The sequence below is a fragment of the Chionomys nivalis genome, chromosome 6, assembly GCF_950005125.1.
Source record: "Chionomys nivalis chromosome 6, mChiNiv1.1, whole genome shotgun sequence".
Classification (NCBI taxonomy): Eukaryota; Metazoa; Chordata; class Mammalia; order Rodentia; family Cricetidae; genus Chionomys; species Chionomys nivalis.
This window is the reverse complement of record NC_080091.1, coordinates 95,207,311-95,235,191: the sequence shown is the minus strand read 5'-3', so window position 1 is coordinate 95,235,191 and position 27,881 is coordinate 95,207,311. Positions and strand designations below refer to the sequence as shown.

The window sequence follows — 27,881 nt, the reverse complement described above, 5'->3', positions numbered from 1 at the left end:
AGCAAGAGGTTAGAGGGAGAAATTGGCCACAGGAGGACTGAACAGATCTGATCAGGGCAAGAAGGAATAAGGAAACCAGTTCTCTCTCTCTCTCTCTCTCTCTCTCTCTCTCTCTCTCTCTCTCTCTCTCTCTCTCTCTCTCTCTCTCTCTCTCACACACACACACACACACACACACACACACACACACACACACACACACACTAACTCACTCACACACCACGTCCTCTGAGAACTCAGCTGGCTGCGACCGCGCACACCCCGCCCCAGCGCGCGTCCCAGGCCGGTGGAGCGCAGATCCAGATCCCCAGCGCGGCCGCTTGGCCGGGTGTTCCCGAGCTTCAGGTGGCGCGAGAGGGAAAGCCCGCGCGTGACAACCCGGTTGCGCACGCCGAGACCTTCAGCCCTCCGGTCCTCGAGGGGAGCGGAACCAGCGCGTCTGCCACTCAGAGCCCACCTGCCGGCCCTCGCGGGCCCGCTCCAGCTGTGCCCGGCTCCGGGCGCCAGCTCCGCCGCTGGAACGCTACCCTAACTCTGACTCCGTCTCCTGCGCCTCCTGAGTGCCCCAGACGACCCGAAGAAGCGTGGCGCGACAGCAGGAGCTCGCAATGGCCGGCGCGCGTGGGTTACTGTGTCTGTGGCTGGGCTGCTTCTGCCTGAACCTGGCGCAGGGACAGAGACCGAGCCAGCACCTCTCTGAGCCCCGCCGGGCTGGGACAGACGACCGCACGACAGGTGGTGACCTGCCGCCGCACGACAAGGTGTCTGAGCATATGCTGTGGCTCTATGATAGATACAGCGGCGGTAGTAGAGTTCAGGACACCCGGACGCCCGGCTCGCAGCCCCTGGGTCCCCAGCCTCTGCGCGGTGGCAACACGGTCCGCAGTTTCCGAGCCGCAGCTGCAGGTGAGTGCGGAGGGGAGGGAGCCCTTCCCGCCCCGGAGTGCAGAGGGCAGTACCTCCCGCCGTGCCACCCCGCTGTCTCACGGCCCCAGGCTGGGCAGTCCTGAGACCTTTCTGGGTGGCTGCCTTCCGGTCCTCTGCCCTCTCGGAATTCTCCAGCTGCGTTCTGGATGAGCCCAGTTTGAGCCGGACTGAGACCGGCAAGTGGGAGAAGAGTTGGGACAGTGGCGAAGCTTAGTTAGGGGTGCAGCGTGGGAAGAGGCCAAGGGACAACACCGCAGCAGACTTGCCTTCTCCCGGGCACCTCTACCGAGAGGAGATCTTTCGCTGTTGGTTAAAGTGCTTGGCGGAAATTCCCTCCGACAGGCTTTGGCTGCCTTTATTCTGAAACGGATGCCATTTTATGCCAACCTCGGGCCAGGAGAGAAAAGTGCACTCAGCGGGCAGTTCCCCAGACCCAGCACTCTTAACTCCACGACCTCTGTGTTACCATATCTGACACTTTCTTCTTGATAGTCCCCTAGTGGCAAACAGACAAACAAAACCAGGTGCGTGAGTGTTTAGATTATTTCTAACCCATCTGGGCAAGGAAGTCTTGCGTGGTCCAAGCCGGGAAGAGTTGGGGATGGTGCTGGGACGAGGCTGCCAGTGGAGAGTAAACATCTTTTAGTACCAGCGATGGAAATCTCTTCTTCCCGTTTTTCAACACAAATCATTGACACTGAAATTCATGTCTTAACGCCACCCTCACCCCACCCCAAGCCAGCCAGCCCTTGTGCTGCAGTGAACAGTTTACTCCATCAGCTTGACGGCAACTTTCCTGGACACTCAGTGTTTATATCTGCTTTGAGGTCGCACTAGGGGCTGTGTACACCCACCCTCACGATTAAGGAATAGGTGATGGCAAAGTCTGCCTTTCGAGCTTGTGTTAAGAACCAGCAAGAATGTTAAAGGATAGAGACTGTGTCTCGACTGCTCTCTTTCAATTCTGTCCAAATTACTGGATGGATTACCCCCTCCCCAATTTAACTAGTTAGGACCCTGGCAAAAAAAAAAAAAAAAAAAAAAAGGAGGGGGGAATAATTCATCAAAGAAATCTCTTGCTTGTCACTGGAATTCATGAATTCATTCTGCAACTCAGAGGCATAATGACATCTACAATCTACAATAAATGTGAGTTGTGCTTTAATACAGAGAAGTCTTTCGCTGGAATCTGAGCTAAGTCAGATTTCACTTTCTTCATAGACCCATGGGCAGGACATTTAAAGAGCTGTCCTCTACTGAGGACACAAAAGCCCATCTTGCCTGTGCATAGCCTACTAACCACTTAAAGAGAGGACCCTGACAGCTGACCACAGCAGTGACCCGACTGTTTACATTAATGAACCGCTGAGGGTGGAGCTCAGCAAAAGAGCAGTGTGGGGCTAACAAGGTCTGGAAGAGGGCTGGTGGGTGGGCAAAGCAGGTGGCAATGAGGAAGACATCCAAATCCCTCTGGCTTTGGTATTTTTTATTTGATTCTTTTCCCAGAGAATAGTTGAGGCGTCCAAGTGACAAATTATTTTTGTAATCAACAAGTTTTGTTTTGAGTGTGGGTCGCAGTGTTAGAAGGTAAAACTTGAGTTTGTCTCATTCACACACCTAGTTTGGCTACTGATTTTAGACTGAGCAAATCATGGATAAGAACCTAATCACATCTCTGGCTTTCACTCATTCCACCCATTATAACTCCAGTGCCCATTATCAGCCTCACCACAGTGTTAAACCATGAGATGATAAACTCTTCCCTAGACCAGACACTCCCTTGAAATGATGGATTGCAGCTTGGAACATATACACAAGGCTGTGCGACCTGATAAGAAAAGGAATCACTTTAGCATCCTACAAACTGTCTTAATGACTTATTCATCAAATGTAGACATGAGTGTGTGTGTGTGTGTGTGTGTGTGTGAGAGAGAGAGAGAGAGAGAGAGAGAGAGAGAGAGAGAGAGAGAGAGAGAACGCTAAAGTGCCAGGTTACCTCTACTTAGAGACTCCTGGACCCCTTCCAGGATGTTTAGTTGTTCACACGGTGATATGATTTTGCTATAAGACCCTTCTGACTGACGTGAGACATGATTCTGGGAAGGAAAGTGCTAAAGCTGTCACGTGCTGCTCTCCCCAACACACCCTTCACTAGGTGACCTGTGTTGATATAGGCAAAAGACGCCATCTGTGTTAATAAATTAGATTTGTTTTCCCAGCCCACCATGCTTAAGCTCCACAACATAAGTGCCTCTCTCTACCTAAGTAAGATGTTACAGATTTTATGGCAGGTCAGGTGTCTATGCTCTGTATATAGAGTGCCTACTAATCTTCCAGGCTCGGCTAGTGCTTACTCAGGCTGAGTTATAGCCTTAGAGAGCCATTTGCTCCTTGGAATCTACCTGATTAAAATTATTTATCATTCTAAACCTAGAATAACTGGAGCTGAGCTGCTGTGGGCTCCCTCTGATTGCTTCCTCCTTAAACTATTACTGATGGCAGGTGGCACAGATCCTAAACACACTTGCACTAACCCCTTTTCTCCCCTCTCAGCTCCAGGCAGCTGATGTGCCAAAAACAATGGTTGGGTGTCTTGTAAGCTTTTCTTTTGATATGTAAGACTTTATGCAAAGATGGGTTTTATCTTTTCCTTTGTAAACCGTGATTCACAAAGTTGTGGCTGATAAAGAATTCTAATCTGCTAGAAACACATCATCTTGAGGGAAGACAAAAAGGTGTCTTTTATTTAGCTTGTATTTTAATCTTGATTTAAGTGTGTCCTTGGCTACTATCAGCCTACATAGTACTTTACGTAAGGTTTTCTCCTGTCCTGATCCCTCACGGTACATAATTTATCTCCTTTATTTCCATAGACACTTGATCTTACTTATCTTAGTCGTAACTTCTCTAGGAAAAGCAATGAAAGCTGAGTTTTCTTATTAAAAAACTATCACCACTTATGACACACAGCTATAAAAATATCACATTTCAGAGGATGCGTATTACCTTTAAGGAAAGTATACTTGCCTTCATGAATAACATCAGGAAGTATTGAAGTACTGCAGACTCATGAGTGAATGTTTTGCCTCGATGGAGAAGGATGGGGGATGATTCTTACCTAATCTGAACCAAAACCTTTCAATATCAAGGACTGTGGCTTTGATATATTTCTAAAGTACTATGCTAGCCAATAAGGCTGTAGGAAAGTTGATATACGATCCAGGCCTGAATAATCATTACTAGAAACGCACATGAAGAAGTCAGTGCCCTGAAGGATACATGGATCAGTGACGAAGGCTCATTTTTGCTGTGTTTCATGACAAGAGAATATGATGATGTTATTAAGACATAGTAATCATGCTTCCAGGCACCTAGAAGCAAGGCTTGAAACTCTAGAGTCCTTGGATTGTATGATGTTTTCATTTAAGGGACAATAGTACATCTGGAGGCGAGGCACTGGGATGCGCAGCTGCTTTGAATTATACACTACTTTGAATACATGATAGCCTCTAATGAAGTTTTACTGTAATAGGCAAGACAGCTTTACAATTCCTGACATTTAAAAATCCATAATACCATGAATTCTTGATTATTCATGCTAGATGGAAAGGAAAAAGAGAATGAATTACATTTTTTAAAAAAAGAAATCAAATATAGCTTTGTAGTGTGGTTACGCACACTCAAAGACCCCAAGAGAGCACAAAGGTCAATGTGAAAAACTCCTAAGCAGATAATTCACTCAAGCAGAAGATTTACTCAATTTTATAGACTACAACTGCATACATCATAAGGAGCTGAGAGAGCTACATGCATTCTCTGAGTCATGGAAGATGATAAGTGCTTGTTTGATTTCTTCAAATATTTTAATTAGATAGAAATGTGAAGGCCAAATTTGCTTTTAAGTCTTTTTGCATCATGAACTTTTCTATTAGGAAGACAGAATGAAGAAAACAGGTCCTTTGATGGGAACATAAATGGTCTTCATAATATATTTGCTGGACGACTTTTCAACACTTAGATCTAATTTCAAAATTGGTTCTTTCTAGTGGCCTGATCTTATTTTATAAAAGGGAAATTTCACAGAAAGAGGTCTCTGGAAGGTCCTATATAAAACTGGGTGCAGAGGTCAAATGAGTCGGAAAGAAAGGTCAGTGGGGATGGAACAGGCCCTTTAGTGGGGATGTCCCTTAAAAGAGCAAGTGTTCTCCTTCCTCCTCAAGAGAGCCTTCTGGGAATTGTGGCCCTGGGGTGTCTACTTGGAAAAACACGGGTTCAAGAACATCCTCATTCGCCATAAAAGATCTGCAAAACTCAGTGCCCATCTGACTACAGATGAGCTGGCTCTCTCTTCCCAGCGGACAGGGCACATGATTACACTGTCACCTTGGGGACTCAGGTCCATTCGGCACGGTCCGTCTTCTTGTTTCCAGGTTACAAACTTCTCTCCATCTAACTGTAAAGTTTCTGTGTCTTTACATTTTATTTTCTCCCCTTCTGTAGGAGTCATTGTTTTCTTCTTTGTGGTTGATATTTATTATTTTATGGCAGGCGTAATATCTTGAAAGAAAAGTTTTGTTATTTGTGGAAAAATACAGTAGTGGAAATACATATCATATCATTAATGTTTGGGTCAGCATGCATGCATTGATGAGAGGAACTCTTACTCAAGGCTTCTCTCAGGTCTTTTATTTATCTCCAGTGCCTGCTGTAGTTGAGAGATCTAATGAAGTCATACCTGCCAGGAATGCCTGTGACAATCATTGTGCAATTTGACATTCATTGTCTATGACCTAATCAGGTTTCTGTGCTACATTATGAAGAACTTTTATACCCAAATTTTAATGATTTTCCCCAAAATTGCTGATTTTGCAAATTCTGATAATTAATATCTTCATCATTTTTATTGTAGCAGTAGTAGCAAAAAACTGGAATTCTTGCTGTTTAGAATTCTGTCATTAAACAGAATTTGAGAGAGGGAAAGAGAGAGCATGTGTGCACTGTGTGTGTGTGTTTGTGAGTGTGTGCTGTCTGTGTGTGAGAATGCCATGTGTATCTAGGTGTTCTTAAACGCCAGATGAGAGTGTCAAATTCTTTAGAGCTGGATTCTGAGAAGACATCCACCTGCCCTCCAAAGGCTGGCTGGCCAGCTCCCTCTCTTTTAATAAACCCATCAGGTCACAAACACCCTGAGACAGAAGGACAGGAAATTTTCATCAGCTTCCTTTGAAGCCTCCGCCATAGAAAAACCTAACACACTGAATGAGACAAGAAATAGAACAGCACTCCACAATTCAGAGAGTGTTGATCATGTTAAGATCCTGAGCACTCGGGACCACTCTAGAGGAGCCGTCCTTGGGGCTCACAAGTGCACACGTGCCAGGTGAAAACACAGACGAGAGCTCCAGTCCCACAGTTTGCTTGCAAATGTGCAATGTGGGCTGAAGAATTCTCACAAGATTCTTGGTGATCTCCATGCTCCACAACATAGAATAACCAATTTCAAGGATTCTATTAAGAAACGTTGTAACCCCGCTTTGCTCAGCCACCAAGGACAAGGCAGAACTAATCACCTGTTGAAAATAGGATTGGAATAGCATGAATTGTGCCGTAAGATGAGTTCTGTGTCAACACCATCCTGTAGTACCCTGGGATACACAAACACATCTTATTTCCAACATTTGAGATGTGTTTATGTTTTACATGAAGCCAGAGGGGAAACGTTTTTGAAAAATATTAAGGATACTCATGTTTCTAAAATTGTATTATTTCTTTACATTGACTTTTTCAATTGAGTTTCACTCTTTGTTCTGTGAGATAGGATCAAGTTTGGTTTAACCAGTTTCATAGGTGAGAAACGAAGCCCAGCCATGTTAAATGAACTAGAAGTATGCTCAAGATTAGAATTTAAATCTTACTTGTAGGCTTAATCACTAGAAAAATAAAACTTCTAGCTTCTCCCCCTTTTTCTATATTAAAATCATTTAGCTTGCTGCGTAGTGGTGACACGTGCTTTAATTCCAGCACTCAGGAGGCAGAGGCAGGCAGATCTCTGAGTTCAAGGTCAGCCTGGTCTACAGGACAAGTTCTAGGGCAGCAAAGGCTGCACAGAGAAGCCCTGTGTCAAAAAACAAAAACAAACAAACAAGGTAAACAAAATCATAATCATTTAGCACAACCAATCTCTGAGTCCAGCAGCTAGACTCAGTTCAGTCTCCACATTAACACAAGGAATGATGCTGAAAGTTGCTGTGAAAGAAAAATACACAGTGTGCCACACCCTAGCTGCTTAAAGTAAGAGGGATAAACACAAAGAAAATCTTGAAATTCTAAATTACTGGCTGCAGTTAGTACATAAAGAAATATTTGCCAGGATCTTAGTAAACTAATAAGAAGTAGCTGAGGCTAGTTATGCAGTGAGAGAACTGTGTCCAGGCCCTTTAGGTGATAGCATTCCCAGTGTAGGGAAGGTACTGTGGCTATTGTAGTGGTGGTGAGGCTACTGTTGATGGGAGGAGGTGTACCTTAAAACTAGGTAGGTTGCAGGAGGATTCAGCCAACACAGGATGCTTGTTCCACTCATGCCCGACATTATGCTATTTTCAATAAATGAAAAAGAAATCTTTGACTTTAAAAATAACCATCTTTTGCCCTTGTAGAGTATTCAAAAGAAGTGATGTATCAAAATTGTGTGCCTTTCTCTCATCCGTGCAGAGGGTTTTCAACACAATTTGTTTGTTCAATTGAGAGAGACAAGACCTAGGGTTTCCCTTCTGAGCCTTTGGAAGGCAGAATTTCTCTCACTTTGCCCTGAAAATTTGGGGGACCCGCCACAGTTTGTCATATGGTTTGAATTCAACAAATATCTCAGTTGAATTGAATATGTTGTATAAGTTGTGAGTCGAGAAAAGAGAGTACCAAAGACATCAACCAAGAACACTAGCTTTAAAACTAAATTGGATTTAAAGTAATTTCCAGGGTAGTATTTTATCATTAACAAATAAAATAACTGTATTCTACTTCATGAAATAACTGTTTTAATAATTCCCATTTTCATAGCCCAAGAAGGGAATTGCAGATGTCCCTCATACTCAAGAACGGTTCCTCCAGCTTTGGGGAATTTGAAGTTACTTGACATATTTTTCGCCTTGGCGTTAAGTAGGAAACACTCTTGAACTTGGTAAAGGTATCAGCTGTTGATTTAACAAATTGAACAAATGATCTTCAGTCCTTAAGTGATCTGGACTGTCAAAGTAATCAAGGGGCATTCAAAGAGTCCCAGGACCTGTCTGCCCCCTGGGAGTTCACAGTCCAGGAATGCCCTTGGGTGGAGGCTCTGTGCCCGTAGTTAGTGAACGTGTTTCTAGTCTAGAAAAATATACATTAGCTCATCTTTTGCTGCTGTTTTGCTCTGGATATAGTGAATGGCTGTTTTGGGATCACGCAAGACTTGATCATTTGACTGAGACTTCAGAATAATACAAAATGTCATGACTTGTGTTCAGCTTCAGAGCCTCTGACTGAAAGAAGAAGGCAACCTGTGGCAGAGCCACCTGACCCACCAGCAATGGCTAGTCAGCTAGTGACTTCTGGGTACCTTCATCCCCCAACCCCAGATACTGGGTCTTTCTAGAAACTCAACTTCCTCTGGAGGAAGAAGTAGGTGGGGAAACGTGTACTTAATTACATATTTTCAGTATGGTTGAAATACTTTCCCTGCTTCCGAGGGATTTCACTAGCCATCTAGATTTCATTTGCTTTAAAATCAGACTTTTCAGGGAAAACCTTCCATTGTATCTGCTAATTCCCTTTGAAAACGTTCTGCGTGGGTCCTCATGAAGGTGCAATGGCTCCTTTGTGCCTGCCTTACCGTCTCAGCTAGTACAAAGGGTAGATGACAAATGGAAACCAAAATGGTTCTAAGACCCCTAAGCTGCAGCCTGATCACAAGCCCCCAAACTGGAGTCCACTCCCTAAGCTCAAGTCTTGGTTTTGTTTTTCAGATAAAACCAGGAACACATCTTCCACCTTTATTTAACTATTAGAAAGATCAATACAGGCAAAAGGCAACCCGAGTTCCCCTCCAAACAGTTGCTAACTTGCCAGCTAATTTCTGTGTTCTTTCATTTTATAATAAGTGAACAAAACTGGCATTTTCATTTTACAGAACAAAATAAAGGAAGGCACTTCTTGAATACGACTGAAGCGTCAGGGAAACACAGTGCAAAGCAGAGCCCTGTTACCAAGGAGTTCACAGTGTTGTGAAGGAGGCATCATGCAAAGAAATAATCACAGAGGCAGGGGCCTAGCCAAGGAGTGGGTTGTCAGCACAAACTGACCTCCTGGCCAGTGCTGTTGCTTTCAAGGAAAAAAAAATCTCCCCTGGGAGAGATTAACTTAGTGGGATAGCTTGCCTAGCTTGCTCAAGACCCTTCTGTCTCCAACACAGAAACCGACCTTCCAAACCACCCTCCAGTTCTCAGATATAAAGAACTCTCAAAAAAGTCAGAACACAAGGTTGTGTGTGCTTGGTAATGCTGACCCAAGTGCTGTAGATGGAGTCCCTTATCGGAAAATTTTTGTGCGGAGTGGCCACCAAACAGTATGAAAATAGCGCCACCTATTGGTAGCTGTATTTTCTCATTTTTTTTTTTAAGCCACCTCTTCTGCTTTGAGAAAAGCCAGAAACAAACCTGTTGTATTTTTGCTGTATTTTGCAAGGTTCTTAAGAAGTTTCTGGTTCCCGCACACCTTCTGTTACATTGTGGTGACACTCCTATAGTGCTATTGACTTACGGCTGCCTTCCTGTGAGTCACATACATGTTTCTCTGCGAAGTTGGAGTCATGACTTATCTGACCCTGCCTCCAACCCCCATTCAGCTATGACTTTTAGAGTTCGGTCTCACCACGGCATTGGAAGACACATCATGATTGTAATCTGAAGCCTCTCGCATATCCAAACGCAATTCTTGGGGCTGGAGAGATGGCTCAAAGACTAAACATGCATACTGCTCTTGGGTAGGATAGGCGAGGCGTTTGCTTCCTAGCACTGGCCTTACAACCACCAGTAGTTATAGGTCCAAGGAGATCTGAAACCTCTCAAAGAGTGTGGTTATCACTCCTCACCAAAGAAGCTTGTCGCTACATCACGTGGAGACCACTATAGAACCACAACCAGACACAATGCAGAGAGCAGTGGGCTTGTGGAGACTCCAGCCCCAGGGGATTCCTCTGTAGACCAGCTTCTGCATCTGCTGCTCAGGGAGCATTGTGGGAAAGGAGTAAGAAAGCTCAGAGGGACCAGAATGCCAGGAAGTCTTCTGTGAGACTGGAACAATTCGAAGCAGGCTGCACAAACATGATCTAATAACAACAGTAGCAATATATATATATGCTAACACTGAAGGGGGAACATCTCACAGGGTCAACCCCTAGACAAAGAGCTGTAGGCAGCTAATGACTCCTGAGAGAGGCTTAACCTCTACCAAGGATGAGCCTCTTAATTGTTTAACTAATACAATTAGCCCTGAAACCACATACATAGAAACAACAACATGAACTCAGTAGGTTATATTTATATATTTGTAAGGTATGTGTGTAGGTGTGTGTGTGTGTGTGTGCATGTGTGTGTGTGGTATGGTGTGTGATGTGGTGTGTGTGTGTGTGTATGTGTGTGATCATAATCAAAGAAAAATTATCAATTTGAGAGCTTGGGGTCTATAGTAGGCTGTTTTGAGATTTCCTCTGTCAAAGAAATTAATCCAAAACTTCACTTTAGCTTCAGGCAGACTTTTTATAAAAGGGCAAAAAACATCCATATTCTTCACCAAAATATTAAAAGATCAGTTTCTAGGCCACATACTAACATTCTTTTCCTCGGAAACCTCTTGATCCCTACAGTTCAAATCATTTTCAGCACCACTGTCTTCCATGTTCCTGCTGGTATGTCCCATTAAACAGGGCTTAAACCATCCCACTGCTTTCCTAACCCAAAGTACCAAAGTCCATATTACTCTAAACAAAATTATGGTCAGGCCTATCATAGCAGTACCTCAGTTCCTGGTCCCAACTTCTATCTTATTTAGGGTTTCTATTACTGTGAAGAGACGCCATAACTATAACAAATCTTGTAAAGGAAAACATTTAATTTAGGTGGCAGCTTACAGTGTCAGGGGTTTAGTCCATCATCATCATGGCAGGGAGCATGGCTGCAGGCAGGCAGACAGACATGGTGCTGAAGATGGAGCAGCTACATGTTGATATGCAGGCAACAGGAAGTAGACTGAGTGTCACACTGAGTGAAACTTGAGCAAAAGAGACCTCAAAGCCGGCCCCCTCCATGACACACTTCATCCGATAAGGCCACACCTCCTAATAATGACCCTCCCTTTGGGGGTCATTTTCTTTCAAACCACCACAGTTATTATTGCTGTGATGAAACACCATGAGAAAAGCAACTTGAGGAGGAAAGGGTTGATTTAGTTTACATTTCCACAGCACTGTTCATCATCAAGGAAATCAGGACAGGAACTGAAACAGGGCAGGAACCTGGAGGCAGAAGCTAAAGCAGAGGCCATGGATGGTTACTGCTTACTGGCTTGTTCCACATGCCCTGCTTAGCCTGCTTTACTATGGAATTCAGGACCACCAGCCCACAGATGGCACCACCCACAGAGGTGTTACCATCACCTCCTCCATCAATCACTAATTAAGAAAATCCCCTCCAGGGTCACATGCAATTCAGTTTTGTGGAGACTTTTTTTTTTAATTAAGGTTCCTTCCTCTCGGATAACTCTAGCTTGTGTAAAGTGGACATAAAACTATCCAGCACTAGAGGACATGAGAAGAGTTAGAAGGGAGGGACATTGAAGTGGTTAGAGGAAGAAAGGGAAAGTGGGAAGTCATGTGATATATTTTAATTTGTGTCCTGCAGAATATCTAGCAGACTCTTTTGTGTAGCAGGAACCCCGAAGGACCATCTCCCATTTAGGCAAGCTCAACAGCCATTTCTCTGTGGGTCCTGCATGTCCAGTTAAGCAGTCCAGGCAATAGCAGTTTCTTGCCCAAAGGCTAGCAAACTCTGTAGGGAGCCTCTTTGATGCTCATTTTCCTCTTGAAGTAACTGGTACTGCCAGGAGCAGACATGTCTCATTGTCATGAAAAGTCTTAAGTTCTTAAACATTTTAAATGCCATATTCTGAAGGTCTCTGAAAGATTTGAAGAATATTTATCTAACTGAAATATATCTATATATATTTAAAAAATCTAAATAACATGACTACAAGATTGACTATTATAGATGATTATCTATTAACCTATATTTCTTAATTATACATTACATTTTTAAAATGAACTACACAATCACAACATCTTAATCAAGATTGACCTTAAATTTATATCAATAAACCAAGATCTATACCAATGCAAATTATTCATATCTATATCATATCCCCATTTGAATGTAAATAAACATTTATAGACAATATTTGAGAATATGGGCACAATTTTCTCCATACTGCTTCCTATTGATTGTTGGGCATAGTAATTTTGGGGGGTGTTCACAGTGGCCTTCGGTGGGGGGGGGAGTCTTGTTCCACCAAACCACACCAGTCTGGAAGCAATTCACAGGTTCTCTCATCCTCTGTGAAACAAGTAAAGAACCTCTTTTCCAAAACAACATGTCCTTAGACGCAAATTTGGAAGTCATGATACTTTATGATATACATGCTGGTTTAGCTTAGCAGCCCATACAATAAAATGTCTCTTTGTACTTAGCTCATTCACAGTCAAAAAATATAAAGATAACACAATAGTATACATAATCCAGACTCTCTGTGAATTTCCCATTTTTACCTGGCTTATTTTTCTTTATTCCTTTTAATCTATGACCATCTGTACTCTGTCTCTTTAAAGACTTTACCCTTTTTGTAAAGGACTAACTTTATCTTATGACTCTCTATATTTTTTTTTCTCTCTTTCAAGTCTACGTACATTTATCCAACATCATGACTCATCTGGATTTGTCTCAATTAGACAATACCATCCCAGACAGTGAGGTTATAGTTAACTAATGGTTAATGGGTCTATGTGTGTTTTGATGGAGTTCTTTCAATGAATCTTTATAATAATTTTATAGTTGATACTACTAAGTGTACTTTATAGATGAAGGAACCAGCAGTTTGGGAGTTTAGCTATTGTCTACAGTATGTATGAGTCTTGGCCATAGGGATTTTACTGTGAAATAAGGCACCGGACTGAAATCAGAGAGCTAGGATGAGAAGGCAATGTGATAAAAGTCTGAGAGTTAATTGACATTGAAGACTGGGGCTGAGGAGGAGGCTAAGTGATAGCAGGGTACAATGCAAGGAGAAATGTGCTTGAAAGAATGACATATTCAGATGGAATGAGATAGAATGTGGAGGAAAGAGACAAGTTTACCAAGTGAGACAGTGGCACCCCATCCTTTGGTGTTCATCAATTCCCCACCAGTGTACTTGTGAGCAACCTTGCATTGCCATGTACTTGAAATGGGCAGGTTTCTCCTCCTTTCATTTTAAATGCCTCTCAGCTATGTGAAGTTTCCGTAAAAGTATATGTTGCGGTGACTGGGCTGAATTAAGGGCAGAGCCCCTGAACAGCCCTGATGCCATGGCTTTGTTATAAAGGTCTGTAAGACATTATCCCAGTGCCATGGATTATACAAATGTGCACAAATGGCAGTTTCCTCCTTTTGCTTCACACAATGTTAAAAATGAGTAAAATATGTTTCCCATTGCTCTTCCCCCATGCTTGGGGACTTGATGAACTCATTTTAAGTTTCCACATCTTTATAAAAATGTTTTGTTTTTTACTGAAACGTGTTTTTGATCAGGAACATAATTTCATGATTACGTGTGTGTTTCTGAAATAAGTATGTATATGGAACAAGTGCATGGAGGCAATCTCTCTGGGACAAACCCCAGGGTCTGGATTCTTCAGACCTCACCTCAGCCTAGCTAAAACTCACTCGATAATCCTGAGAGAGCTGGTTTCTGCCTTCGCTGACCCGCTTCCTGCTCTTTCTATTGCTAATTTCTCAATTAGTACAATGACTTAACAGCTGCAGTCATTTTACTTGAACTCTGTACATTTAGATTTCGAATTTATGGAATACCAAACTTCAGACAAGCTGAACAGCAACAGTGTGTTTTTACATTTCTTAAAGGTGTGGCTCATTTGTTCAGACACAGTATCCAAATGCTAAGCTCTTACCCAATCTTGTTTTGTAAAGCAGGTAGAAAGAATCATAATTCCTATAAGAATGTCAGTCCAGGCTTGGATCAGAACAGCAATTTATATTTATATTTAAGAAACACTAGAACTTTCGTGAACATTATACATATCATATTGATTCTGAAGACAGAGGGGATAGACATTGTAACCAATGACTAGCTTGGCGGCTTCCAACAAAATAGATGTGGCTCCTCACATAAAAATTCTGATGGGAAAGTAGTAGTGGTAAGATAGGCAAGGAATTTAATCAGTCTGGCAATAACAGAAAGACAGCAGAGATGAGTTAGACATCTCAACTCATCTTCAGAGAATTGGTGGGAGCGCCAGGTTTATATAGAGGAATAAATGGGGCAGGATGCAAAGGGTAGGTCTAAGTAAGCAATCCTGGACCAATTATGGTCTGACTGCTCTTTGTCTCCGTTTTGTCTCTTCAAGTGATTCTGGATGAGTCCTTATCACTTGAAGAGACAACATGGTCCCCAAGATGATTTTTTTCTATAGGGGTATAGGGACAGCTCCAGCTTCCATGGTGATGCAATCATGCCCTTTTAATAATAACTCCATAATAAAGTCAACTTGCCTGTAAAGCTTCACGGTTCCTGGAATTCAAAGTGGCTGCTTACTGGAGATCTGGAAGCCCCTTTTGGAGGAGGGGTTCAGAATGGGGCACTGACAGAGTCACCTGTGAAATACCTTACTTGTTCTTATTGCTATGCTTTCATACTTGAGAGAGACAAGGCTAAGTACATTTGGGGCTTCATCTTTTTGCAACACCAGATTTTAGGCAGATAATCCTTCAGCCAGTTACAAGTCTGGTCCAATTGGGCAGGAATCTACTCCAGAATAGAGAGACATGAAATGAGTGCAAAGAAGCCAGGCTTTCATGCTGCTTTTAGCAGTCTTGTGACCCAATGGGAGTCCATGTTCTTTATCCAAAGCAGTTTGGATGATGCAAAGTATTACAAAGTGTCTTTTGTGATAGTCTTTCTATTTTATGAATGAGAACATAAGCTTGTCCAGAGTTACAAAGTTAATAAATCCAGGTCAAATTCTAGACCCTCTGCTTGCACCAGAAGGATGCGTTGGGAGGTACAGGGCTTGTAGACACCAGTCTTGGTGAGCTCACACATCACCTGCTACCATACACAAGCTAAGTGCTCTAGTGTGCTATAATTTCTGTATATTTATGGAGCTTCAGCTAAGGGCAAACTAGCAAAGCTGACTGAACTTGGCTGTGGTCTTCTTCTAAAGCTCACTCCTGTCAGTTGAGTGTTTTCCCTAATAGAAACGCTCAATAACGAGAGGCTGAACAATTTTTGTTCTGTGTTGTTTTCCTTCTCAAAAAGTTGTTTCTTTTGAGACTATAAGATAATTACATCATTTATCCCTTCCCTGTCCTCCCTCCTGACACTCCCATATACCCCTCCTTGCTCTTTTTCATGAGAGCAAAATTCACATAACATGAAATTAACTATTTTAAAGTGAGTGGATGCCGGACGGTGGTGGCGCAGGCCTTTAATCCCAGCACTCGGGAGGCAGAGGCAGGCGGATCTCTGTGAGTTCGAGGCCAGCCTGGTCTACAAAGGGAGTTCCAGGCAGGCTCCAAAGCTACAGAGAAACCCTGTCTCGAAAAACCTAAATAAATAAATAAATAAATAAATAAATAAATAAATAAATAAATAAATAAAATAAATATAAAGTGAGTGGATGATAAAGTGGAAGTAGTGCTGCCAGGTGCCACACTATTGCAAAGTCCAACTTGTTCTGAAATACTTCCGTCAACTGGAAGTAAAACCTCAGAATTGTTACACAGTTTCTTCTCATTCCCAGCTACCTCTAACCCCCAACGAACCCCTCTGCTCCTATCTTTGGATTTAACTAGTTTAGATCGCTTAATGCAAATAAAATTAACCAGAAAGTGAACTTTTATATGTGGCTTCTTTGTTCTTGCCTAACTTCTCAAGTTTCATTCATGTTCTAACACAGTAACAGCATTCTGTCTGATAGAGACACTATAAGTTGTTTGTCTGTCCATTGGCTGATGACTATTTGGGTCGTTACCACCTTCGGCTACTGTGAATGTATTTAATTCAGTGTCTGTCTTCAGTGTCTGAGGAATTTGCTTTGTCATATGTTAATTTACTGGTTAGGTATTTGAGGAAATGCCAAAGTGTTTTCCATAGCAGCTGAATTAATGTATACCTACCCTAATAATGAGGAGTTCCAGTTTCTTCCCTCAAACGTTCTGGTATCTGAGGCTTTTGGTTGTTGCCTGTGATAGCCACACTGCTTCAGGAGGTGCCATATCATTGAGGCTTTGGTTTTATTTCCCTAGTGACTAATGATTTTCAACATGTTTTCATGTCTTACCAGGAACTTATCTATCTTCCTTGGAGATGTATCTACTCACTTCCTTTGTATATCACCTCCTTTGTATTTGTTGAATTAAAGCTGTCCCTTGCGTGTTGCTTTCTGGCTACTAAAGTTTTAGATACATGGATAGGTGATATTTTATCGAATTCTGTAGATCATCTTTTCATTTTCTCAATACTTATCTTTGATGCACAAACATTTTAACTCTGATAAAATCAATTTTATTTAGAACTTTTATTTATTGATGTGTTTTTTCTTTTTACCGAATTCATGTGGTGGCATATTCATGAAACTGTTACCAGCTCTAAAATCATGACGATTTATCCCCATGTTTTCTTCTTATAAGGATTGTAGAGCTTTAGCTGTTGTATTTCGTGCACTGATTTATTCTGAGTTTAATTTTGAATAGTGTAGACAACAGTAGTAGTTCCTATTTACTTCAGTTTCTCTCTTTGTTTTTCTTCCCTAGGAACTCTTGAAAGAAAGGGGCTGCACACCTTTAACCTGACTTCTCTGACCAAGTCTGAAAATATTTTGTCAGCCACACTGTATTTCTGTATTGGAGAATTAGTGAACATCAGCCTGAGCTGTCTGGTATCCCGAGGATGCCCCCATCATGCGCAGAGACAACACATACAGATAGATCTCTCTGCGTGGATCCTCAAACCCAACCAAAGCCAGCTCCTGGGTCACCTGTCAGTAGATGTGCCCAAGCTTTATCGAGACAGCATGACTTGGCTGTCGAAAGACATCACCCACCTCCTAAGAAAGGCCAAGCAGGACGAGGAGTTCCTCATAGGGTTTAACATTACTTCCAGAGCACATGAGCAGCCCAAGCGCATGCGACTTTCCCCGGAGCCTTACATCTTGGTGTATGCCAACGATGCCGCCATTTCTGAGCCAGAAAGTGTGGTATCTAGCTTACAGAGACACAGAGATTTCCCCGAAGGAACTGTGCCCAAACTGGACAGCCACATCAGAGCTGCCCTCTCGGTTGAAAGGAGGAAGAAGCGTTCTACTGGAATCCTGTTGCCTCTCCAGAACAATGAGCTACCTGGGGCAGAGTATCAATACAAGGAGGATGGCGTGTGGGAGCAGAGAAAGCCTTACAAGACCCTTCAGACTCAGCCCCCTGAAAAGAGTAAGAACAAAAAGAAACAGAGGAAAGGGCCTCATCAGAAAGGCCAGACACTGCAGTTTGATGAACAGACCCTGAAGAAGGCAAGACGAAAGCAATGGATCGAACCTCGAAATTGTGCCAGGAGGTACCTCAAAGTGGACTTTGCTGATATTGGCTGGAGTGAATGGATTATCTCCCCCAAGTCATTTGATGCTTATTATTGCTCCGGAGCCTGCCAGTTCCCCATGCCAAAGGTAGCCACTGTCATTTACTTTGTGCTCGCTTTGTTTTTGCATGGGGTAGAGGAGCACGCTGAGTGTGTGTTTTCATTTAAGAAATTCTATTTGGAACCTTATTTATAACATTCTAAAGTATAGCATAATGGGCAATGTGGTTATGCTTGGGTTTTCTTTGATGATTGTAAAAAGTAATATGAGGTATGAAGGCTATGAAAACCATATGTGGAAAATATGCATTTTTGTTTCTAAACATGGTGCATATCCAGCCATGTGGTCACTAGTGAATATACACCTGTCCTCATAAGCAAGTCCCAGATGGCAAAAGCTGATCTCTGAGTGGTATTTAAGGGATGTATGAATATCTTGAAAGCAAAAAGAAGGAATAAAGGGTCTACTGCCCTGCTTTGGGTCATTTTTGGATGAACATTTTCTCATGAGGTGAAATGTCCCCATGCAGGTCAAGATTTGGGTTTGGCTAGATCAACTGACCTAAAACCCACCAGATGCATGTTTCATTTGCTAAACTGCAGAGAGAGAGAGAGAGAGAGAGAGAGAGAGAGAGAGAGAGAGAGAGAGAGAGAGAGAGGCAGAATATGATGACAGTGACCTCCCCTAAGGTCCATCTTACCCTGCCAGAAATTACCTTCGTTTATTCCAAAAGCATTAGAGACTGCATTTAATCATATAAGCTTATTTTTGTAAGTCTTTCCAACTCCAATGTCCGTCTTCCACGCAAGTCCAAATGGCAGGTCTCTCTGCACTGGAGTATAAATAGTACACTCTATGGTAAAATTAGCCACACCCTCGGGATCAGGTTTCGCTTGTCACTCCACTTCCAGTCTCAGCTTACAACAGCTTAAATCTCTACCACACACTTAAAGGTGACTAAAAGGCAGAGTTCAGAAGAGGAACCACAGTGGGTTTTTAGTAAAACCTGAGACCATCTTTGCTGTTCTCTAAAAATAGAGAAAAATGTTCCTTTTCTTCTTAGTCTGCAATTTCAGTTTATGGGTCTTTATATAGCTACTTTATGTTTTAATCCTGTAGTCACTGATTGACATACACAGAGAAAGGGCTGAAGACACAAAACCGGGTCAGGCTCAGGACCAGTGACCTATCTAAAATTCTGTTTTCCTTGTTCGTTATTTCGGAAAGATGAGTTTTGTACATTTCCTACGAAGTTGTCATTCCAGAGGAGTTTTGTAACTTTTTATTTTTAGAATACAACCTGAAGTCAGGGTTATGAATTCAGGGCTGTATCAAGAGCCTTATCTTACTTAACCTCAAGATTCTTAAGAACCTTCAGTGCTTAGGCAAAATGTGCTCAGCTGGGGTGACATCTGGAATCCTAGGTGCAGCAAAGATGGTGGATGTTAAAAGCAGAGATGTGTCCTATTTCTGGGTGTGGCTTGCGTTGTGATCTTGACAAATGGGAATGTAATCCAAAACTGACTTTCATATCAGAGTGACTGACTTTAGGTAGGTCTTTAGGGTTTGTCCAAACAACCTCTTTTATTCCCAGTTATTGTAGTTTCTTCTGGATAACTTGGAGAAAATTTTCTTCTCTTCCTTCATCATGCCAATGAATGTTCAGGTTCCAGACAACATCTGAACGTAGATGCTCAATCCTTTGCTTTTCATCCCCAAACTCTGGCGAGCTCAGTTTCCACTTTTCTACAGTTTCTCCCCACTTGTGACTCTAACTTCATTCTGTTTCCTTTCACTGTCTGTAAACCCAGTCTTTTCAGAAGGACTTTTGGAGGAAACTGAAGAGAATCATAGTTTGAAAGCTGCCATGGGCTATGTTAGGGAGAAGCATCTGCATACTTCAACCATCATACGCGGACGTACTTGTTCACTGATGCTGCTGCTTCACAAACACTTTTTGGCAACAGCAGACTTCATAGTTTCTCTGGGCTTGGATTTTGGTTCCACCACTATGCAACAAGGGCCTTTTAGATAAGTCAGTAAAACTTTCTACATGCTATTTTTTTTTTTTTTGCTTTGAAACAGTGAAAGTAGAGGATAATAAAAATAACAGGACCTGCACAACAAACAGGGCTAGGAAATGAAATCACAGAGCAATGGACGTGGAGTAGTGGGTACTCCATAACCATTTGTCATCCAGCTGACTACTCGCCATTGAGGAGACTGGGAGGAACAGACGAGGCGTCTACAAAAACACTGTGTAGGGAGAGCAAGCATGCAAATGAAAGCCACGAGGCAAGACAGGTTTTGTAAATGTTTTCAGTCCTTTTTCAAACATCGCAAAACTGAAAATAGGATTCTCCCTCTGGGTTCAACAGCCCTGAGCTCTTCCAAGGAGGTTCTTTCAGGGGGAGAACGGGATGAGGAGAGGATCTGTGGCAGTAACTGGACTCATCATAATATTTGTTGAAACTTGGAAGGACATCAGAGCTCCAGGGACACATAACAGGGATCCATGTGGAGGGCTTTTCTCCCTTTCGCCAAGTCAAGAGCAGACGTTTAGCCTTGTGTGGAACTGCTTGACTTTCAGCGTATGCTAGGGGTTCTCTTTCCGCTCCCGTTACTTTGTATCTTCCAGTCAGTGCTTTAACAAAGGAAGATGGGAAATATGAGGTACAAGGAAGAGGTACTTAATAGGCATTGCTGTTAGCACAGTGTCTGATGTGGCATCCAGAATGAGATACTTAAATAAAACTACAGTCCGACCAGCAGAGGAAAATGAAGGTCTCTCCTCAGATCGTCATAGCACATGTGGGCTGACTGAAGTGCCAAAGAACTTTCAGACTTCAGATATATATTTTGCCTCTGAGGAAAGTTCTCCCAGGCCAGACTTCTCTGTTGGGCCTCCTGTTTTTGGCCTCCTGGGTGAAAGCCCGGCCTATATGGCGGGGCCCTTCGTCTGCAAAAGTTGACAACCTGCTCTGTAATTTGGAACAGCTGTGTTCTGCCTTTCCCAAATTCCAGGCTTTGCCCTTTCACTGATTCCAATTAGATAGTTTCTGGGCCATCACACCCATGTGGGCTGGACTGGAAGAGCGTGGAGCAAAACCTCATGGCCCAGGTCAGGAATGAAGGTTCTTAGCGGCTGACATACTCTCCCCTTCCAATGCATCTGTAATCAAATGTAACCAGAGGACGTCATCCACGGCTTGGTGGGGCAAGCCTGGACACTGGAGGTGTCATTCACAGACACAACAATTTGGGTTAGTTTTTTTTTTTCTTTCTTTTTTCTTTTTCTGATTTCTGGCTCTTGCAGCCAGCCTGTTCTCCCAGAGAGAGACTCTTGGAATGAAGCCATCTGATGAAAACTACCCAGATAGCCAGAGCCAAGTGCTGTGCCTCTGCCTCCCTCACCACCTCGGCAGCAATGGAAAACAGAAATTTCAAATGAAAATGATTGAGCCATTGTTCCTGACAGAGATCCAAGAACCCAACAAGGATTAGAGGAATGAAGTTATTTCTGCAAGGAATTGTGAAAAAGCTAGGAAGAGCAAAGATATAGAGTTAGGCAACAAATAATTGAAATACTTTGAACTGAGTATTCCATATAAAGAGACTCGCATTTAATTAATTCAAAATGATAGACTATTAAAGATGCCTCTAGATCGTCCCGTTCTAATCTCAGCCATGAAGATGAGCACTATAAACTCGAAATCTCGACAAAACTCAGCAAAATGGCACCTGAATTGATGTGGAAGGTGGACGCTGTCGTAGGAGAGTGATGAGCATGGGGCAGGGCACAGATTCGTACTTGTGATTGGCACCAGCTCCAAGCTCAGAAGAGAGGGATATGAGAAACATGACCCTGCTTGAAAACAAAGCTTCTTACTGGCACATGCTTCACACCAGCAGATGACAGCATGCATTATTTGTGCATGATGTGACCATTCCTGGTAATGGTAGCCCCAGCAGAGGATTCCATAGCTAGGAAAAGGGGATACTCCCTAGTCATCTGAGAAGCCCCTGATACAAACACCACCCCAGAATCAAGGGCTTGGGCCTGATTCTGGTGGGCCCACTGGAGACTGCTTAATGTACTCAGTTTCTGAACGCATCAGTTCTGACTTGGATTTAAAAAAAAAAAAAAGACAGGAATTTTCCTTAGGAAACACCCACGAATATTTTCCATATCTACACCAAGTCACTTGCACAGAATCTTTTATTTTTGTTGATAGGAGTCATTTCTCATAAATGAGTAAAACGGAGGGTGTATGATTTCCTCTAAGTATTCCAGCCATTTAACAACATTGCTCCGATGTCTAGATGTACACTCTGGGAGCTGGGGGAGTCAGGGCATAGCTGGACTAATTGTTCAAGTACAAACCTAATTAAGGCTATCCACACTACATGACGTCTAGGCATCAAACATTAAACATAGAGAATAATATCAGAAAGCCTGATTGTTCCTGCCTCTGAGGCTTTACAACAAGCTGTTTGAAAGGCCGAGTCTTCCACATAGCTTTCAATCAGTGATAGAAAAAGTGGGTTGTGGCAAGGGTTCCTTGCGAAGATCATTAATCGCAGTACTGCAGCCTGCAGTGCCTCTTCACTACCGTGTTACAACATTAATGGTAGCTCACGTAAACCTCACAGACAAGGGGAGGTCTTTTGCTTCTGTTTGTAAATATTAATTATATAGACTACTGGGAATCATTGTGGCCTTTTGTATATACTTGCATGCTCTTTTGAGCCCTATATTTTTTTCTAATAATTTTCATTCAGTAAACACATTTTAATAGAGAGCAAACACTATGTAAAGTACCAATACCCGGACTTCTTAAAACTTAAGGTGAGACTACCCTGTTCTGTAATCAATTAGAGCTGATTACACTCAATTACCACTTAACTAATTAAAACTATTTTAAATATGCACTTCCAGTCAGTAGGAAGCAAGAGTAAAACAGTGCTGTATTTATTAACAGTAGATACTTTACAATTTTTTTCCCAAAAATTAAAGTGTGGAGTATGGATTCTTTTTGTTGAAATTAAAAGATGGAATGATTCAGATAATATTTCCCTTTCTCTGCCAGCACACCTTTGTTTAATTTGTTTTAATTTCTCTGATCATATGTCAACTTTCTCCATTACTTCTCCGTTGGCCTGAGTGCATCCTTGACCTTCTAACTTTTCCCGATTTTCTACTCTCGTGTTCTTTATTGATTGAGAATTAGGGTCCCAATTCATGGATCTAAGAGTCTCTGAGGCAGAAAGAAATGAGAGTTTTAGCTGAAATAATATTGTCCATCTTCGGGAAATTACCCTCCTTTGTTTGGTTGTTGTTTCTTTGTTCATTGTTAGTTTTGCTTTTGGTGTGGTTTCTGCTTTGTTTTGCTATAGTCTCCTGTAACCCTGAGGTGACCTTCAACTACCTGTGTTGTTGAGGCTGGCCTCGAACTCCTTCTCTTTCTGCCTTCAAGAGTCAGGACTGCAAGTAGGCACCGCCATGCTCAGCTCCATCAGTCGGCTTGCTTGTTGTGTTTGCATTTTTGAGGGACAGCTGGGGACTCACACCTTACACATAGTAGGCAAATGTTCTGTTGAATCACAACTTGAGTTCTCAAATTTCTGTTTATAAATGTGTTTTAAAAAAAAAAAAAAGAATACTAGGAGAGATGAAGTGTTGCCAGGCATTGTGGAGTCCTAACCACTCAGGGCTTCAGACTGTGGCTCTTCGCAGCACTTCTAGGTAGAGTTGAGCTGTATGTAGCAGCTTCCTACGTGAAATGAATTTTGTTTTCTCAGGGAAGAGATTTAAACAAGGCTTCCCTGATTGAACTCCTAATAGCCGTGAGAAAACTTTAGACCCCATAGTTTATTCCCAGAGGATATGGCCCACCTTAGACCACCAAGCCACCCCGTTTAAGTTGCCCATGGAGCAACAGTGACCCCCAGTGGTCAATGGTATGATCTTGCCCACTCTAATCTGCAGCCTGAACTGAATAATTGTGTTATACGAATGGAATAGTAAGTAACCAACCAAAGACTAACCCTTTGGGCAACTACAAAACAAATAAATAAGTAGCCTCCTATCCCACTCTGGTTTTTTTTTTTTTTAAATAGCGGTGAATAAATTTCACTCTAGAGTTGGTGATGATTATCTCTGTCGGTGTGTTTATTAGAGTTCATCAAATGTACATAGGGGGTCAGGGACAATTTTTTTGTCATTGTAATTAAAAACATGGAGGATACATTAATTGGATGGTTCAGGGCTGAGTTGTTTCTAATTAAATGATTCCTGCTAACAGAACCAAGTTCGGAGTTTCAGTCTACTATTTACCAGCTGTTTGACTTCAGACATGTCATTTAACTCTCTGAGTCTCTGCAAAAATGTAACCAATTTGTTGTGAAGATTAAAGGCACCACCTACAGAACTCCTGGAGCGTAGCAGGCACTGTTTAGATGCTACATCCTTGGAGGTAGAGGAGTTTGGGCTGAGGATTCAATGATGTAGGCTTTTATAGAACTGTTCAAACAAGTCCTTTTTCTTTTTTAAATGTAATGAGGTCTGGGGGAAAACAGTTTCACCTAACATGTTGCTCTCATTTCTCTTTCCAGTCTTTGAAGCCATCAAATCATGCAACCATTCAGAGTATAGTGAGAGCAGTGGGGGTCGTCTCTGGAATTCCCGAGCCTTGCTGTGTGCCCGAAAAGATGTCCTCGCTCAGCATCTTGTTCTTTGATGAAAACAAGAATGTAGTGCTGAAGGTCTACCCTAACATGACAGTGGACTCCTGTGCCTGCAGATAACCTGGCAGAGAAGGAAGTCAAAGGCTCCATTCAGTCACTGGTTGGGTTTTATGGACCATTTCTTTCTTCTTTCCTTTCTTTTTCACTCTATTTGTTTTTGCACTGCCAATGCGTTTTGTCCCAAAAGATGTTTTATTGCAGAAAGAGAATGATCAAATAGATGGAAAATTTCCACCAAGCAAAACTGAACTTTATTTTCTTCTGAATGTAACTAAAAATAAGATTTCGGTAAATGTGGACATCTATTTCTTTTTTTTAATCACATAAGAAAAGCTATTACTCAAACTGACTTTAGGAGTGTTACAGACCCTGTTGACTTATTTTTGTATTGGGATTTAAAACTAGGTGGGAAATAATAGCAATAACTTACCGTTTGTCTCTACTCATCTAACGACGAAAGAGACGTAGATAGGAATCTTGAGGTTTTTATTAGTTTTTTTGCCTTAGATTCATGAGCAACCCAGTCTGCTATACACCCAGCTGGCTTTGATGTTCATGAAGAATTCCTGAGATTTGTTTACCTTTGCTTTTTCTCCACAATCATGGTGTGTGTTGAGTTAGCATATGCTGAGGGCTAGTGTGTGTATACACGTGCCGGGTGCCTGTACTTTTGTTAAAACCTTTTTCCTTTTGTGGTTCTGAAGCTCCATCTTCATGGGATTCCTTTTCTTTTTCAATATCATATTCTGATGAGCACCATCCATTGGTGATTGCCATGACTCAAGAGCATATGCCAAGAGCAATGCTTGATACAGCCATCTGATGGGATGTTTTCATTTCACTGCATTCCAGAAAAAGAGAATCAGGAATTCCATTTTTGAAAACCCAGATGTAGTTCTCCTGTACCTCCTTTAAAAAGAAAAAATAACATTTTCATATGCTCTAAGCTAATTTCGGAAGTACTTCCTGAAGTTATCGGTTCTCTAGTTCTCTTGCTATTATCCTCTTTCTTCGTGTGCTGCTGTCCACAGACGTTGAGGCTTAAAGCCCATTAGAAATGACCACGTGAATGACTATCATGTTCCCCATTTATTTCTAGGCTCTCCTCCACAGAGATCAAGGTATCAGCCTTCATCACGGAACTTACAGTCACTTATATCAAAGTTTGCTAAAAGCTATCCACTAAGAAAGAGAGCCAGTCCAGACCACAGTGTGTTTCCGTATCCAACAGTCGAAAGTGCCTCCTTTTAGAATTTTTGTCCTTGAAAACTGCTTTATAGTCTTTCCCTCAGAAACTGGAAATGTATCTCAGTGGGTAAAAGTGCTTACTCCCCAAGTCATTCCTGGGACCAACATGGTGGAAGGAGAGGAAGGACTCCCACAAGTTATCTTTTAACCTGTGCTCATGTGTGCATGCACACACACACATCCACCCCCCCATACCCCCCACACCCCCACACACACATGTACACACAATGTAAACATTTCAAAGATCTTGTGACTGTTTTTACCTGAAGGACAGAGTAAATTCAGGTAGTGTGTGCCTGGCGGTTGTCTCTTAGATCAGTCTTACATGATGATCAGAAATAAGAAAGTCACTTCAGAGTGTATATGAGATCAGAACCCATGAGGCTTTATCCCATTTCTGCCTTTAGCTGTCTACAGAGCTCAGCCGTTATCAAAGGATGAAAGTTTGCTTTCTAAGATGAGCTGTCTCGTACATAGTCTTTCATGGGTGACATTTTAATTAATAAAATTTTATTTAAATGGAATACATAAAAACACATTGCCTATTCGAAATGTGTTAGGCACAAGTTTCCGTATGGTGCCATTGTAAGATTTTGAGAATTCTTCTATACAATATTGGGGTTGATGGGAAAAGCATTACATTTTTAAAAGCTGTTTCCTAGATTAAACCTGCTTGGCCATCTCTATTTCTCTCTTTCCCTTCTCAACCTCACTCTTCCTCCTGTCTTTCCCTTCAAACACTGCTCTATCCATTCTTCCAGATAAACACACACACAACAAAAAGATACACAAAGACATATACACACAGGGAGACACATTTGAAAATAAAATAATTATTTTTATTAAACAAAAAAGTCTACAAAATCCACAAAAATACCACTGGGTTAGTTTTGTGTTGAGCATATTTACTCCTGGACCCAGAGCCCGCCCTGCAGTGTGGTTAACATAGCCAGCAACACTCCACTGGAGAATACTAATTTTTCATCTGCAGGTGGGTATCAGTTTCAGAAAGCTTCTTGATTAGGGGTGGGAGCCTGTGTCTGCCTCCCCACTTAGAGCTAGGATCCCATCTGGCTTGAATCTGTGCATTCTTTTCCTGATAACTGTTTTCTGGAATTCCAGTTAAGGGATTACCCATATCCATGCAGTATTTCAAGAATTCTTCATTGTAACCTGTGTAAATAATATATAATTTACAGAATCTAATGCTGTAGAAGGAAACTGGATATTGAACGCCTTAGATCTCAGGATTGCAGTATTCCAGATTAAATTTTATGCTCACCTAGCTATGTATTAACTGATGATCATTTATTCATTGATATAATGTTTTACTATTTCTGTATAAAAGTCTTATTACCCATTTAATATTTCATAGACAATTGTAAGTAATACTATCATCAGTCTGACTTATACAATTTTTTTTAACTACATTATTCAGTTAATCTTGAAGCTTTCAATTTTCTCTGTGCTACCAAGTAACAAATGTCTGAACATGTTAAATCAAGGTTGGGTTAGAGAATAGCTATGCATACCTGATCTATAAAGATGAGTAAGCAACTACGTAAGAAATCTTGGGTAAGTCTGATTTCTCAGTATTTTAATGTAGCTTATAAGGGATAAAATGATCCCCCTTTTTCCAAAAACAAAATTTTCCCTTCAGCTTTTCACACTAATTTCTGTAAATGTTTAAGTTGAAAATTTGATGCTTGTACAGTCAGTGGCAATTTAAATATATATTATATGTATATGGAAAAAGTTTAAAGATGCTTTTAATTTATTTAATGACTGTTGCGTTTCTATATTGGTAATGATTTTCTTCCTTACAAGGTGAGAAAACATCTTTTTTATTTTTTTTTTTTTACTATAGTTCCTAGATGGGACATGCCATTTGGTTCTTTAGTCAAGTCCATGTCAAGGGTGTCTCAGTGTAACTGTGAAGGGAACTTCACTACTGATGTATTAAGCTTTGCTGAACTTGTATCATTCTTCTCCAGTAACGAAGGACTTTCATTCTATATTACAAAAATAA

At 41.8% G+C, this 27,881-nt stretch overlaps 1 protein-coding gene across 2 annotated transcripts; it reads left to right on the top strand.

Moving 5' to 3' along the window:
- The first annotated feature begins 22 nt into the window (after window positions 1-22).
- Bmp3 (bone morphogenetic protein 3) lies at window positions 23-27,881 on the top strand. Of its 2 annotated transcripts, none has more exons than XM_057773141.1 (3): window positions 23-906; window positions 17,040-17,944; window positions 24,473-27,881. In XM_057773141.1, exons 1-3 carry the CDS (start codon window positions 609-611, stop codon window positions 24,662-24,664), a joined length of 1,395 nt encoding a protein of 464 aa, XP_057629124.1. In that variant the 5' UTR covers window positions 23-608; the 3' UTR covers window positions 24,665-27,881. The 2 variants fall into 2 exon arrangements, with proteins under 2 accessions (XP_057629124.1, XP_057629125.1); XM_057773142.1 differs by having other exon boundaries at window positions 17,040-18,008.